The sequence below is a fragment of the Megachile rotundata genome, chromosome 11 (genome assembly GCF_050947335.1).
Source record: "Megachile rotundata isolate GNS110a chromosome 11, iyMegRotu1, whole genome shotgun sequence".
Classification (NCBI taxonomy): Eukaryota; Metazoa; Arthropoda; class Insecta; order Hymenoptera; family Megachilidae; genus Megachile; species Megachile rotundata.
This window is the reverse complement of record NC_134993.1, coordinates 6,059,989-6,072,953: the sequence shown is the minus strand read 5'-3', so window position 1 is coordinate 6,072,953 and position 12,965 is coordinate 6,059,989. Positions and strand designations below refer to the sequence as shown.

General features: G+C 45.6%; 2 protein-coding genes across 2 annotated transcripts in view; one reads left to right on the top strand and one right to left on the bottom strand.

Moving 5' to 3' along the window:
• LOC143265368 (uncharacterized) overlaps window positions 1-12,965 on the bottom strand; it is a 253,696-nt gene that overhangs the window by 124,399 nt on the left and 116,332 nt on the right. The gene's annotated exons all lie outside the window — the stretch shown is intronic.
• Window positions 1,684-4,333, top strand: LOC143265448 (uncharacterized). The gene is made up of 2 exons (XM_076537692.1): window positions 1,684-2,808; window positions 3,448-4,333. Exons 1-2 carry the CDS (start codon window positions 2,067-2,069, stop codon window positions 3,492-3,494), a joined length of 789 nt encoding a protein of 262 aa, XP_076393807.1. The 5' UTR covers window positions 1,684-2,066; the 3' UTR covers window positions 3,495-4,333.

The following is a 12,965-nucleotide window of genomic DNA, read 5'->3' as shown; positions in this document are numbered from 1 at the left end:
GTATTTTGCGTCGCAGTTTTTTTTTATTGTTAGTAGTGCGTTCTTTTTTTCGGTATTGGTTTTCTTTGTATATTGTGCGTGTGTGTGTGCCTGCGAGGATTTTTCGTCGCCGCCGCCCCTGTGTGGAACATTTTTGGAGACCACTGCGCAAAAGGTAGGAGTCACCTCCTTACCCATTTTTGTTTTTTTGTTATTCATTTGCGCGTGGGCGAGGGCGATAGGACCCCTGGCCCCAGTGACGAGGACCCTAGAGGCCGTGAACGGTCTACCGCGACACCGTCCCCTCTAATCTATCGCTTTTCTTTTTTTTTTTCTCGCTGTATTTGGTATATAGGAACAACGTCCCCTTGTTGTCCACGACCCCTGAGAGGGCGTGCTTCCTGCGGACGTATACCTCGGCATTTTTGTATTTTTCTATTTCTGTACTCGCGCGTACCGTGTGCCCCCGCGCCGCGAAAGCCTCCCTCGCAATTGGCGAGTCGACCCTTTTTCCTCGACCGTTGCCTGTAACGCGTGGCGCCCACTATAGTTTTCCTGTTCTGCTTACGTGGCCTATTTGGGGCCCGAATAAAAGCATTTTCTATTGGATACGAACTCGCGGGTCTTTTACTAGTTTTTTTTCTGACCCCCTCTGATTCCCGCTCCCGACAGAGCAGCCGGAAGGGCGATTACTACGGACGAGTGCATTAGCACTGGCGCCCCGTTAAATAAATCGGCCGTGGGTGTGAGCATCGGTGCGTGGAGGCCGTTTTCCCTAACTGCCCCCACTCTAGGGGACCCCCTTCGGGCTTTCCCCCACCGATCCGTCACAATATTTAGAGTTATTGCAATTATTAGAAACAGTACATTTTATTTAAAAAGGCCTTTTTATTACGCTGTTATGCAGGAAATCACTCCGTTTATGTTTTAAAAAAACTTTATTTCTAAACGACAACACTTTACAATATAGACACTTGTTACAAAAGTATTTATAGAAAGATCTCGATATTTGACTCGTCACAACACAATCTGACTCCTTGGTAATATGAACTCCGAATATCTCGCGCGCACTTGCCTGCTTTTGCTTTTATACTTTACTTATCTCCGAATTGCATTATTGTCTCGAGCTTATCTTATTTGCGTCTCCTGAACCGCGCGTTATCTTCTTTACGACTTCTGACCGGTGAGAACGCATATGCTTTATTTATAAATTTTATCTCTTCTATCTATTTTTCATATAACTAATTATTTCGTCTCGCAGTAGCAATCGATTTTTGTCTTATATCTGCGTTATTTCTTCCGAGGAACGCGCAGCGGTAACGCGCTAAATGTATAAAGATCTTATATTTCATGCGATACGGTATCTTCTTCGAATCAGTTTAGTATATATGATTTCAGACTAAATAACAAACAAATTATTTATAAATACTGCGTCAAACGTCAATCGCAGCCAAATTTATAATCAGTTGTACGTGAAAGAATGACTAATTTTCTAATAAAACAAACTAACAACTATTGACGATTAGTAACAATATATTCCTTTATTTCCCTAAAATTACAACAAAAAATTACATGTGCATACATCCGCATATAAAAAATTGTTAAAAATCGATGCCGCGGACGCCCGCCGACCTTGCTACGGCACCATCGTTTCGCCGCAGCGTGCCAGAAAACGAATTTTGCCTCGTTTCGTGAAAAGAAAGATACGTTGGAGAGACAAGGATCTATCTATCTTTGTCTCGAGCTTCTCAGTTCGCCGCCAGAGGCCCCCATTCTCGATCTTGCGTTTCTTCCAATTAGACGTTACGCTTAAAGGCTTATCCCGGTATCATATGTTTACGAATGTGGGGAAGGATAGTAACTACGCGTGCCGTTGTGTACGAGATCTTTATTACGACTGGGGAAGCAAAGATGGCGGCATACGAGTAGGACGCTTTTAGAACGGACTCGGTTTTTGTTGTGTTTTTTGCTTTGATTTTCGGTGTTTATATTTGCTTTGAGGTGAGGAAGGAGACATAGAGGTAATTTGGAAGAGGTGAAAGGTTTGGATTTAGCGGATAGATAAAAATTAGACTTTTGGTGAGTGTATGAAGACAAGCCGCTCCCCTGGTTGTACAGTAACCAGGGGAACAATAGAGAGGAGGGAAGAAGGTGAGAGAAGTAGAAGAGAAAGGAGAGAAAGGAGCATAGAAGAATTCAGAAAATGGGAAAAGGAGATGAGCAGTGAAGAGTTTGAAGAAAGAGGAGAAGAGGGAGTTAAAGAGGAGACGGTGTTGCTGGAAGGCGACAGAAAGGAAAAGAGAGAAGAGGAGGAAAATGAGGGTTTGAGGAGTTTGAGGAAGGATTGGGCGCTGGAGTTTCTGGCGGAGGAGAAAGAAGTAGTACTAGCAGCGGCGGTAAAAGAGAGGAAAAAGCTAGAGAAGGAGGAGGAGAGAGAAGAAGAGAAGGAGGGAGAGAGAATGGAGACTGAGGAATGCAAGAAAAGGATGAGAGAAGCGGAAACGGAAGAAGAGCAGCACGAGGATGAGAGGAAGAGAAGAGTGGCAGAAAGGGTAGGAAAGGTTAAGATAGTGGAAAATAGGGAACTGACCAACCAGGAACGAGAACGACTGGTGATTGGAGAGGGTACCACGGTTAAGTTGGTAAGCGTGGAAGCACCAACGATGGTGGCGCTGGACGGTAAGAAGCGGGAGCGTGGGGAACTGCGCGACGACGCCACAGAAATCGGCCATTGTGATACAGAGTGCGTTGTAGAAAGGTCGATCGAAACAAAGGAAGGCGAAACAGTGAAAGACGTTTATACGAAGGAAGTGCGAGAGGACGCTTTAGGTAGTATAAATAGTTATAAGAGGGATAGTAAAGACAATGGTAGTAGTATAGAAAATAAGAAACTAGTAGATAATAGTGTAGGATAGGAGGGTATGGAGAAATAACACTCGAGTACGTTTTAATAAAAGAAAGAGATTAACAATATATATATTTAAGAATGCACACAAAGAAAGACACACAACACTTCGGACGGCACTGCTTTCCGTCGAAGCTACACGCAAGAGAGTAAAATCACGATTGACCCGCAAGTCTTTCGCACGCGCCAAACGCCGTTAAACAAAAGACGATCGCTGATGGAAAAAACCCATGTTAACGGTCATTCTATGGAAAAAACCATGACAGCACGTGGAAATAATCCTACAATAGTAATAGGATAATAGAGGATAAGAGGGATGGGGAAGAACACGTGGCAAACACAAAGACGGCGGGTAAAGAAGAGATTAATAGGAGGATAGTAAATGGCAGGGAGTGGAAATTAGAGTTATATGGAGATGAAGTAAAATGGGACGAATACGTGGTATGCGTTGCGTTAAAAAATAAGACAAGTAGATCCAAAAGAAACAATCTTATAAAGATTTATAGATTGGTTCAGGGGGCTGGGGTTAAAATACACACTATCAGGACGGTTGGTTTTAACAGGGCAGAAATATCTACGAAGAAGAGGGAGGAGGCAAACGGCTTGCTAAAAAAGTACAGCAAGAGAGAAGGACCGGTGACGACTTTCCTACCGAGAAGAATGGCGTACCGTAGGGGTATAATATACGAGTGGGAAGACTCGGTCGAGAAGCTACAGGAGGAGGCGATGCCGGGACAGGGAGTGTTCACGTTGGAAAGGATGAAGAAAAGAAGAGTGGTGGATGGAAAGGTGACATATCAGGTGATAAGAACAATAATAATCACTTTTAAAGGCAGCATCTTGCCGACAAGACTATTGATAGGACAGAGGCACATAGGCATAAAAATTGAACCATATGTGGAGCCGGTCAAACAATGCTATAAGTGCCTTAAATTCGGACATTACCAGGCGGCATGTAGAGAGGAAGATAAGAGGTGTGCGATATGTGAGGACAAGTATCATGGGGCGTGTGATAAAAAACTAAAGTGTGTGAATTGTGGAGGGGATCACGGTTCGCTTGCCAGGATGTGCTGGGTGTGGCAGCGCGAAGCTGCTATAAAGAAGGTACTGGCATTCAAGAATGTCGAATTTGAGACGGCTAGGGGAATAGTGGCGAGGTCAGCGGGGGAGAGAGAGACGGGCATAGTGGGAGGAATAGAAGAAGTAGCTGGAAGTAACGGAGATTTTCCAGCACTGGTTGTGAAGGAAAAGAGGGAGTTCTGGGAGAAAAAAGAAGTTTCGATCCAGAGAGAGTTAGAGTTGATAAGAAGATTAAGATATGGGAATGGGAGAGAGAATGAAAGATTTAGGGGCCAGAGAGGGCAAGGGGCATCGTTTAGTGAAGTAGCGAGAAGGGGACTAAACGAACAGGAAGGAGATGGAGGGAAAGAAAAAAGAGGAAAAGAAGAAGAAGGATCAGGAGGAGAAGCACAGGGAGGAGAGAACGATGGCGAAGGAGATTGGAGACTGGTGAAGAGGGGAGAAAAACCCCCACCTCCGTGTTTCAAAGAGAAAATTGACAAAGTCTTGTCAAAAAACAGGTATTTATGCCTGGAATGCAAAGAAAAGACGGAGAAGGCGAAGAAGGAAGGTGAAGGGGAATACAAATCCTGAAAAGAATACCGCTCCCTCATCTGTTGGCGGGGGAGGAACCCGAAGGTAAGTGCGAATATGAAAAACTGAATTTTGCACTGAATAAGAACGAGATGGAAAAGGAGAGGAGGAGGATAAGGAGGGAGAAGGAGATGAATAGGGAGTGGTTAGCAGAGCTTGAGAAGAGGAAAGAGGACGAAATCATGGAGGAGGTTATAAAGATGCTAAACGAGAAGAACTTGGAAGGAAAATTCCAGGAAATAATTAGGACAAGGAAATACAGAGCAAAGAGGACAGTGATGCCTGATCCGAATGAGGATTGGGATGCAGTAACTACCCCCCCTTTTGAGATGTATGTGGATCCAAGAACGAGAGAAAAAATGGAGAGAAAGGCGGAAAAAGAGAGGGAGAAGTTAAGAGAGAAGAGAGAGATAGAGGAAAAGGTAGAAAGAATGAGGGAAGAGGATATAGAAAGGAGGAATAGAATAAGGGAGAGAAGAAGAGAGGAAGAACAAGAGAGAGAAAGAGAAAGGAGGAGGGTGGAAGAAGATGCGGATAATGGAAGGAAGGAAGAAGATGAAGAGAGAGTAGAGGATGAAAGTGTTGAACAGGAGAAGAAGAGAGAAGAGGAGGAGAAATGGTAGAAGCGTTGGAAGAAGTGAGGAGTTGTGAAAATGGAGGAAATATGAGAGTGGGGAGGTTAGAAATTGTGATAAGGAAGGAAGTGAAAGTAAGAGTGATTTGCAAAGAAGCGAATAAGAAAGACAATAAAAAGGACAATAGAGTAAGGGTGAGCTTGAATTTGGGTGGGAAGATGAAGTGCGAACGATAGGAGAAAGGAGGGGGGGGGGGGGAGATACAAGAAGGAAAAATTGGATAAGGTAGAATTTTTAAAATGGATGATTAGGAGTGAAGATGAGGTAAGGGAGATAGTCAGAGGGGAAAAAAGGGTGGAGGATAAGTGTAGAGACATAGTGAATTTGATGAAGAGAGGAATTGAGGAAAATTATAAAGGAGGGAACAGGGGGAGAGAACGGGAAAACAGGGGAAATGTAAATGGGAATGTAAGTAGGAATAGGGACAGGAATGGAAGAGAGAGAAGAAAAGAGAAAAGACAACCGTGGTGGGATGAGGAGTGTGAGGAACTGAAGGAGGAAAGAAGGAAAGCGGTGAAGGAAATGGGGAAAAGGCCAACGGAAGAGAATTGGAATAAACTCAAAGAAGCAAGAAAAAAGATGGAGGAAGCGGTCAAAAGAAAGAAGAAGAAGGCATGGGAAGATTTTGCCAAAAGTATAAAATACAAAGGCAATGTAGGAGAAATGTGGAAGAGGGTTAGGAGCTTGGCGAAAGGAGTGGCGGCAGAAGACCAAAGAAATATCGGAATATGGGAAATCCAGAAGCTGGAGGAGGAGGAGGTAAGGAAATTAGAGGAATCAGAATATTATTGTAGATGCGAAGAAGGGGAGAGAGAGGTGGAAGATGCGGAAAGAGAAGAGGAGGGGACTATGGAGACTGAAAGGAATGATGGAGAAGAAACTGCGGGAATAGAGGAGGAGGAAGAGGAGTGGATTGTAAGGGATTTCGAGATGGAGGAATTGGAGGAGGCGTTATCCAGAGTTAAGGGCAAGGCAGCGCCGGGAGAGGATGGTATTGGGTATGATATTATAAAACTATGAACTATGGGATGGAAGGAAGCGATGCTGGAGCTGTATAATGAGGTATGGAGAAAAGGAAGTATACCGGGGATATGGAAAAAAGCCATAGTGAAGTTCATACCGAAACCACAAAAAAGAGCTTTAAGACCAATTTCATTAATGAATTGTCTAGGGAAGCTGCTAGAGAGGATGGTGAACGAGAGAATGAGAATTTGGGCCTCCGCCCAAATCCGAGGAGGACAAAATGGATAGAAATCAGAACGGTTTTAGAAAGGGAAGATCAACGATGGATAATATTGGAATACTAATTAACAATATTAAGGAGAGCTGGGGGAAGGGGAAGATAGTGATGGCTGCGTTCGTTGATGTAAAATCAGCGTATGACAATGTGAATCATGAAGAAATGATTAGGAGATTGAGAGAGATGGGTTGTCCGAGGAGACTGGGAAAGTAATAGAAGCATGGTTGAGGGAAAGGAAGGTGGAAATTAGAAATTTAGATGGTAGGGCTATTCTGATGAGATTGTTGAAGGGATTACCGCAAGGATCAGTCCTTAGCCCGTTGTTGTACAATTTGTATACGACAGGGATAGTGGAAGGGATGAGAGGAATGGGAGTTCGCGTTTTACAGTATGCGGATGACATAGTAATATATGTAGAGATAGAAGATAGAAGGGAAGGGAAGAGGAGAATAAAGATGGCAATGAGTAAGTTAAAAGGAAATTTGGAGAACTTAGGGTTGGGTATTGCAACGGAGAAGACACAAATTGTAACATACGGGGGCAAGAGAAAGAGAGGTAGGGGTGGGAATGAAAAGTTTAATATTGTAGGAGAGAGAATTAAGGGAGTAGAAGCGGCGAAATTTCTGGGGATGTGGCTGGATGAGGCGCTAGACTTTAGGAGACATACAGAGTACGTAGTATCAAAATTGAAGAAAAGAATGAACATTCTAAAATGCATTGGGGGGATTAGGAAGGGAACGGAACCGGAAACGATTGTTAAGATATTCAAAGCGTTGATTAGGTCAGTAGTCGAATATGGGGGGCAGTTCTATATTAAGGATAAGAGGAATAGGGAGAAGGTACAAAAGATACACAATGCGGGTATTAGAATAGCGATGGGATATAGAATGTCGACTCCGATTAACGTTATGGAAACAGAAGCGGGAATAATGGACCTGGAGACAAGGTTGGAGATACTGGTGGAAGGATATGTGGCAGGGAAGTTTTGGATGAGGGATAATGAGGTGATAGAGGCGATTGAGAATAGAATAAAGTATGGGGTTCCGAAGGAAATAGAAGAGGGAAGGGATATGATGGTGGACGCATGGAGAAGATTGGAAGAGAGGAGGGTAGGAATGTATAGGAGAAACAAGGAGGAGTATGCTGGTAGGTGGAGAAATTATAGGATGGAGAAATGTATAGAATTGGAACTGGGCAAGGGGTATGCAAATTCAGGAATGAAGGAAGAGGCACTGGTAGGGGAGTTAAAGTTGAAGCTGTTCGCAGAGGCGGAAGGGGTGATAGAAATATATACAGATGGATCTAAGATAGAGGGTAGAAGGAATGGGGGAGGTGCGATTGTTATGAGGAGAGAAGACAGGGGATGGGAAGAGGAGATATATTTACAGCGCCGAGAGAGTGCTCGGTATACACGATTGAGATGATTGCAATAGGAAGAGCGATAGAAGTTGCGAATAGAAAGTATGGAGAAAAGAAGGTGCTGATATTGTCAGACTCAATGAGTGCTGTAGGAAAATTGGCTGTGGATAGGGGAGGATATGATGAGGGAGATATGATAGACGGAATAAGGAATAGTGTAAAGAAAAGGAATTTTAGGGAAGAGGGAGAGGTGGAGAATGATAGGAAGGTAGCGATAGCATGGATTCCGGCACATGTGGGAATTGAAGAGAATGAGAGAGCAGATATAGCAGCGAAGGAAGCAACGGGGGGTGATGCGGATTTTTGGGTAAAGTATACGTTGAAGGATTATAAGAGAACGATGAGAGAGAGAGGATGGATGAGATCTAGGGAGAAACACCTTAGACAGGGTGAATATAAAGGTAGGAAATATTATGAGGCGGAATGGAATAATGTGGGAAAGGAGTTCCCATGGTTCAAGGGTATAGGACAACCAGAAAGAAGTACTGTATGTAGTATAAATAGGATCAGGGCAAATCACTATAACCTAAAGTGGTCACTCTTTAGGAAATATATGGTGGAAGATCCTTATTGTGATACATGCGATAGAGTAGAGGATTTAGACCACGTTATGTGGGAGTGTGAGAAGTATGAGAGTGAGAGAGGAGGGTTTGTGAGGAGAATGAGAGCGTGTAAAGTGGATGAAGGGAAGGAGTTTTTTCAAACCAAAGAGATGGGAGATTTCAGGGTGATAAGACTGATAGGTGCATTCATAAAAAAATGTGGCCTGAAACTGTGATAAAAAAGAATCATAGTGAGAGAGTAGGAGGTTTTATAATAGAAAAGAGAAATAGATATGTATATTTTTGTAAGAACTATATGCTCGCTAAAAAGGTATTAATAGTTTTTAAGGATATTTGGAAAAGTTGTGAGGAAGATAAAAAAGACGGTAGATATAAGAATAGAGATATATTTATATTTATATGTATATTTATATTTATGTACAGGCGTATGCCAAGGTTTAAAGAAATAGATATGAGAGTGGGTTGTATGAAGGAGCGAGAGAATGGGATGAGGAGCGAGGAGGAGTGGGAAAGAGAGTGTGCAATGAAGTTGGCTGTGGGAGAGCTCGGGGTGAGAACCGAGATGGCGCTGATATGTAATAGTATGTAATGATAGACTACGTTTCCATCGAGGGTTCAAATCGGGTCAGAGTCGGGTTAGAGTCGGGTTGGGGTCAGCGCTTGTACGGTGGAAACGCCAAAGGTTTAGTTGAACTCTACCCTACAAAATTTTAGGGTAGCGTTCAGTTGAGGTTCGGTGGAAACGACAAGGGTCGAGTTCATGTTGCCAACATAACAAATCCAAATTGCATTGTGTATCACGTGCTGTATTAATCGGTGTAGAAGAGGTTATTATTACTTTTTGTCGGTGATCTTGTAATCTGAGAAATAATTTTTGTATGTTATTTTGATATTGTAAAATTAATATTGCTCTCCTTTACATGTCAGAATATGGTAGTTGACTTTGTGCAGTTGGTAATGTTCAACCCTGCCGCAACTCCAACCCGCTACTCAAACCCGACTCTAACCCGACTCTGACCTGATTTGAACCCTCGATGGAAACGTAGTCTATGTAGGCGCAATGAGCCGTAGTACGGCCAAAGACGCCATCTTCAGTGGAAGAAAATAAAAAACCTTAAACCTTAAACCTTTATTACGACTGAAATCCTGTAGGGGACAAATAGTTCCCGGTGTGGCGCTGGTATAGCAAGCCTAAAGCTTAGGGCTTGTACTCATGCGTCTCGCAGGTTGGTACGACGCCAACGGCGGGAGACGCCATGGAAGTCCAATCGTAATAAAGATCTCGTACACAACGGCACGTGTAGTCACTATCCTTTCCCTACAAGTGGTGACCCCGACGTTCAAGTAAAAATGTCCGTTCCGCGACATCCAAGCGTCGACCAAGGGGCAGGAACTGCGGAGAATAATGCAGTAGCCGTGCACGTGGCGAAATTCTGGCCGGAGCGACCAGCGTTGTGGTTTGCGCAGTTGGACGCGCAATTCGCGTTAAGGAATATAACACAGGATGAAACCAAGTACTGGCACGTAGTAGCGCAATTAGACGCCAAAATTGCTGAGGAGATAGAGGATATTCTATTAAACCCCCCGCCGGACCGGAAATACGAAAAATTAAGGACGGAACTGATAGCAAGACTTTCCACGTCCAAGAAGAGAAGGATTCAAAGGCTCCTCGAACACGAGGAAATGGGGGATAGGACGCCGTCGCAGTTTCTCCGCCATCTTCGAACTTTGGCGGGCTCGGACGTACCGGAGGAGCTGCTGAAGACGCTGTGGGCAAGTAGGCTGCCTACCACTATCCAGTCGGTGCTAGCGGCTCAGGATGGTATGGAAATAGAGAAATTAGCAGCCCTGGCCGATAAAATAGGTGAGATCACGCCTCAAACTAGGGCGCCACCAGCCGTAGCGTCCATTTCTGATATGGATCAGTTAGTAAAACAGATAGCAGCCATGGTTACGGCAGAGCTACAGAAACATGAAGGCAGAGGGCGTTCGCGTTCGCGTTCCCGGAGCGGCGACCGTTCTTATCGGCCGAGGTCGAAGGCACGCCTGGACCGTCGTAACGGTTTATGCTATTTCCACTGGAAATTCCGCGAGAGGGCGCACCGTTGCGTACCCCCGTGCGCCTGGATCGGAAAGGCGCCGGAAAACGAAAATCAGGGGCGTTAGTGGCGACGGGCGACCCTAAAGCAGAAATATGTCGCCTTTTCGTGGCGGATTCACGGACAAAAACGCGGTTTCTCGTGGATACGGGCGCCGACGTGAGTGTTTTCCCGCGAAATAGATTGGGCGGCCCCCGTAAGCGTGGTGATTTCGCGTTAATTGCGGCGAATGGGACACCCATCGCGACATATGGGCGTGTAACATTGGAATTAGACATAGGTTTGCGGAGAGACTTCCCTTGGAACTTTGTTGTGGCGGAAGTTACGCGTCCCATATTGGGGGCGGATTTTCTCCGATACTATAAACTATTAGTAGACGTTAATCGCGGCCGTCTTGTGGACAGCGTGACCTTATGTTCGGTTACGGCAGGGCGGTCGCGCGAAGGGCCCAGTGTGCGTATTGTAACAACTTCAGTGGACAGTGAAGTGCGCGCGTTACTGGACAGGTATCCGACCCTGACAGGGCCCCCCGCGTATGGTGGTCCGTTGAAACACTCAACGGTTCATCATATAGTTACGACACCAGGACCACCGGTTACCACCAGGCCAAGGAGACTGACAACGGACAGGCTGACGGCGGCAAAGAAGGAGTTTGAGCATATGCTCCAGCGCGGGATCGCGCGGCCGTCCAACAGCAGCTGGTCGTCCGCTCTTCACCTGGTGGCAAAAAGAGGCAGCGATTGGCGCCCGTGCGGGGACTATAGAGCGTTAAACGCTCGCACGGTGCCGGATCGGTACCCGGTCCCGCATATCGAAGACTTCGCGCAGACTTTACGCGGGTGCGAAGTGTTTTCTACAGTGGACCTGGTGCGCGCATATTATCAAATACCGGTAGCCGCGGAGGACGTGCCGAAAACGGCAATCACGACTCCGTTTGGACTGTTTGAGTTCCCGGTGATGACGTTTGGTTTGAGGAACGCGGCCCAGACCTTTCAGAGGTTTATGGACGAAGTGGTGCGCGGATTAGACTTTGTATATGTGTACATAGACGATATTTTAATAGCATCTAAGGACAAGACTGAGCATCTCAGGCACTTAGATTTGTTATTTAAGAGACTTGCGGATTATAATATTGTAATAAATAGTGCGAAATCCGTATTTAATGTAAATAGCGTTAAGTTTTTAGGTTATCTAGTCGATAGAAATGGCGTAAAGCCTTTGCCGGAGAAGGTCAAGGCCATAGTAGATTTTCCAAAGCCAGAGACTCAATCGGAGTTGAGTCGGTTCCTGGGGATGGTTAATTTTTACAGACGGTTCATCCCAGGAGCAGCGACTGTCCAGGCCCCGCTGGTAAGGTGCCAGGAAGGGGGTAGTGGTAAGCGGTTAGTCGTCTGGTCGGAGGAAGCGGAAATTGCGTTCCGTGAAACTAAGAAAGCCTTGGCCAACGCGACGTATTTAGCGCATCCGGAGGCGCGAGCTAGATTAAGCATTGTAGTGGATGCATCGGACACGGCGATGGGCGCAGCATTACAGCAGCACGTTCAGGGCAGCTGGCAGCCGCTAGCCTTCTTTTCGAGGAAGCTGAACACAGCCCAGAAGAAATACAGTGCGTATGACCGGGAGCTGCTAGCGGTATATTCTGCCATCAAATATTTTAGACACGCGTTAGAAGGCAGGCAATTTACAATTTACACGGACCACAAGCCGCTAACGTTTGCTATGCAGCAGAAGCCCGAGAGGTGTACGCCGATGCAATTTAGGCACCTAAATTTAATAGCCCAATATTCGACAGATATTCAGCATGTGTCTGGAAAAGACAACGTTGTGGTAGACGCGTTGTCGCGGATTGAGGAGGTTGTCTCGCCTCTGGATTACGAGGCCTTGGCGACAGTGCAGCAGAGCGACGACGAGTTGCAGAGTTTGTTGAAAAGTCCAGGTGGTTTATTGCTACGCAAGGTGAAGCTAATAGACACCGATGTGGATATATATTGTGATGTATCGACCGGGCGCGCTCGCCCGTTCATATGTCAGCAATTTAGGAAGAGCTTATTTCGTCGTTTGCACGATTTGTCACACCCAGGGCCGAGGGCATCAACCAAATTAATTACCGAACGTTATGTTTGGCCGTCGGTGAAGAAGGATTGCCGACAGTGGGCAAGGGCGTGTCTCGACTGCCAACGGGCAAAGATTAGCAGACATGTAGCAACGCCGGTTGGGAGCTTTGTAACCCCCACCGCACGTTTTGAACATATACACGTGGATATCACGGGACCTTTGCCAATGTCACGCGGCTATACATATTGTGTGACGGTCGTCGACAGATATTCAAGATGGCCGGAGGCTTATCCGGTAAACGACGTCAGCGCGGAGACCGTGGCGCGGACGTTGCTGGAAGGTTGGATTTCAAGATTTGGGGTGCCATTAAGAATAACAACGGACCAAGGACGTCAATTCGAGTCCTACCTATTTAAG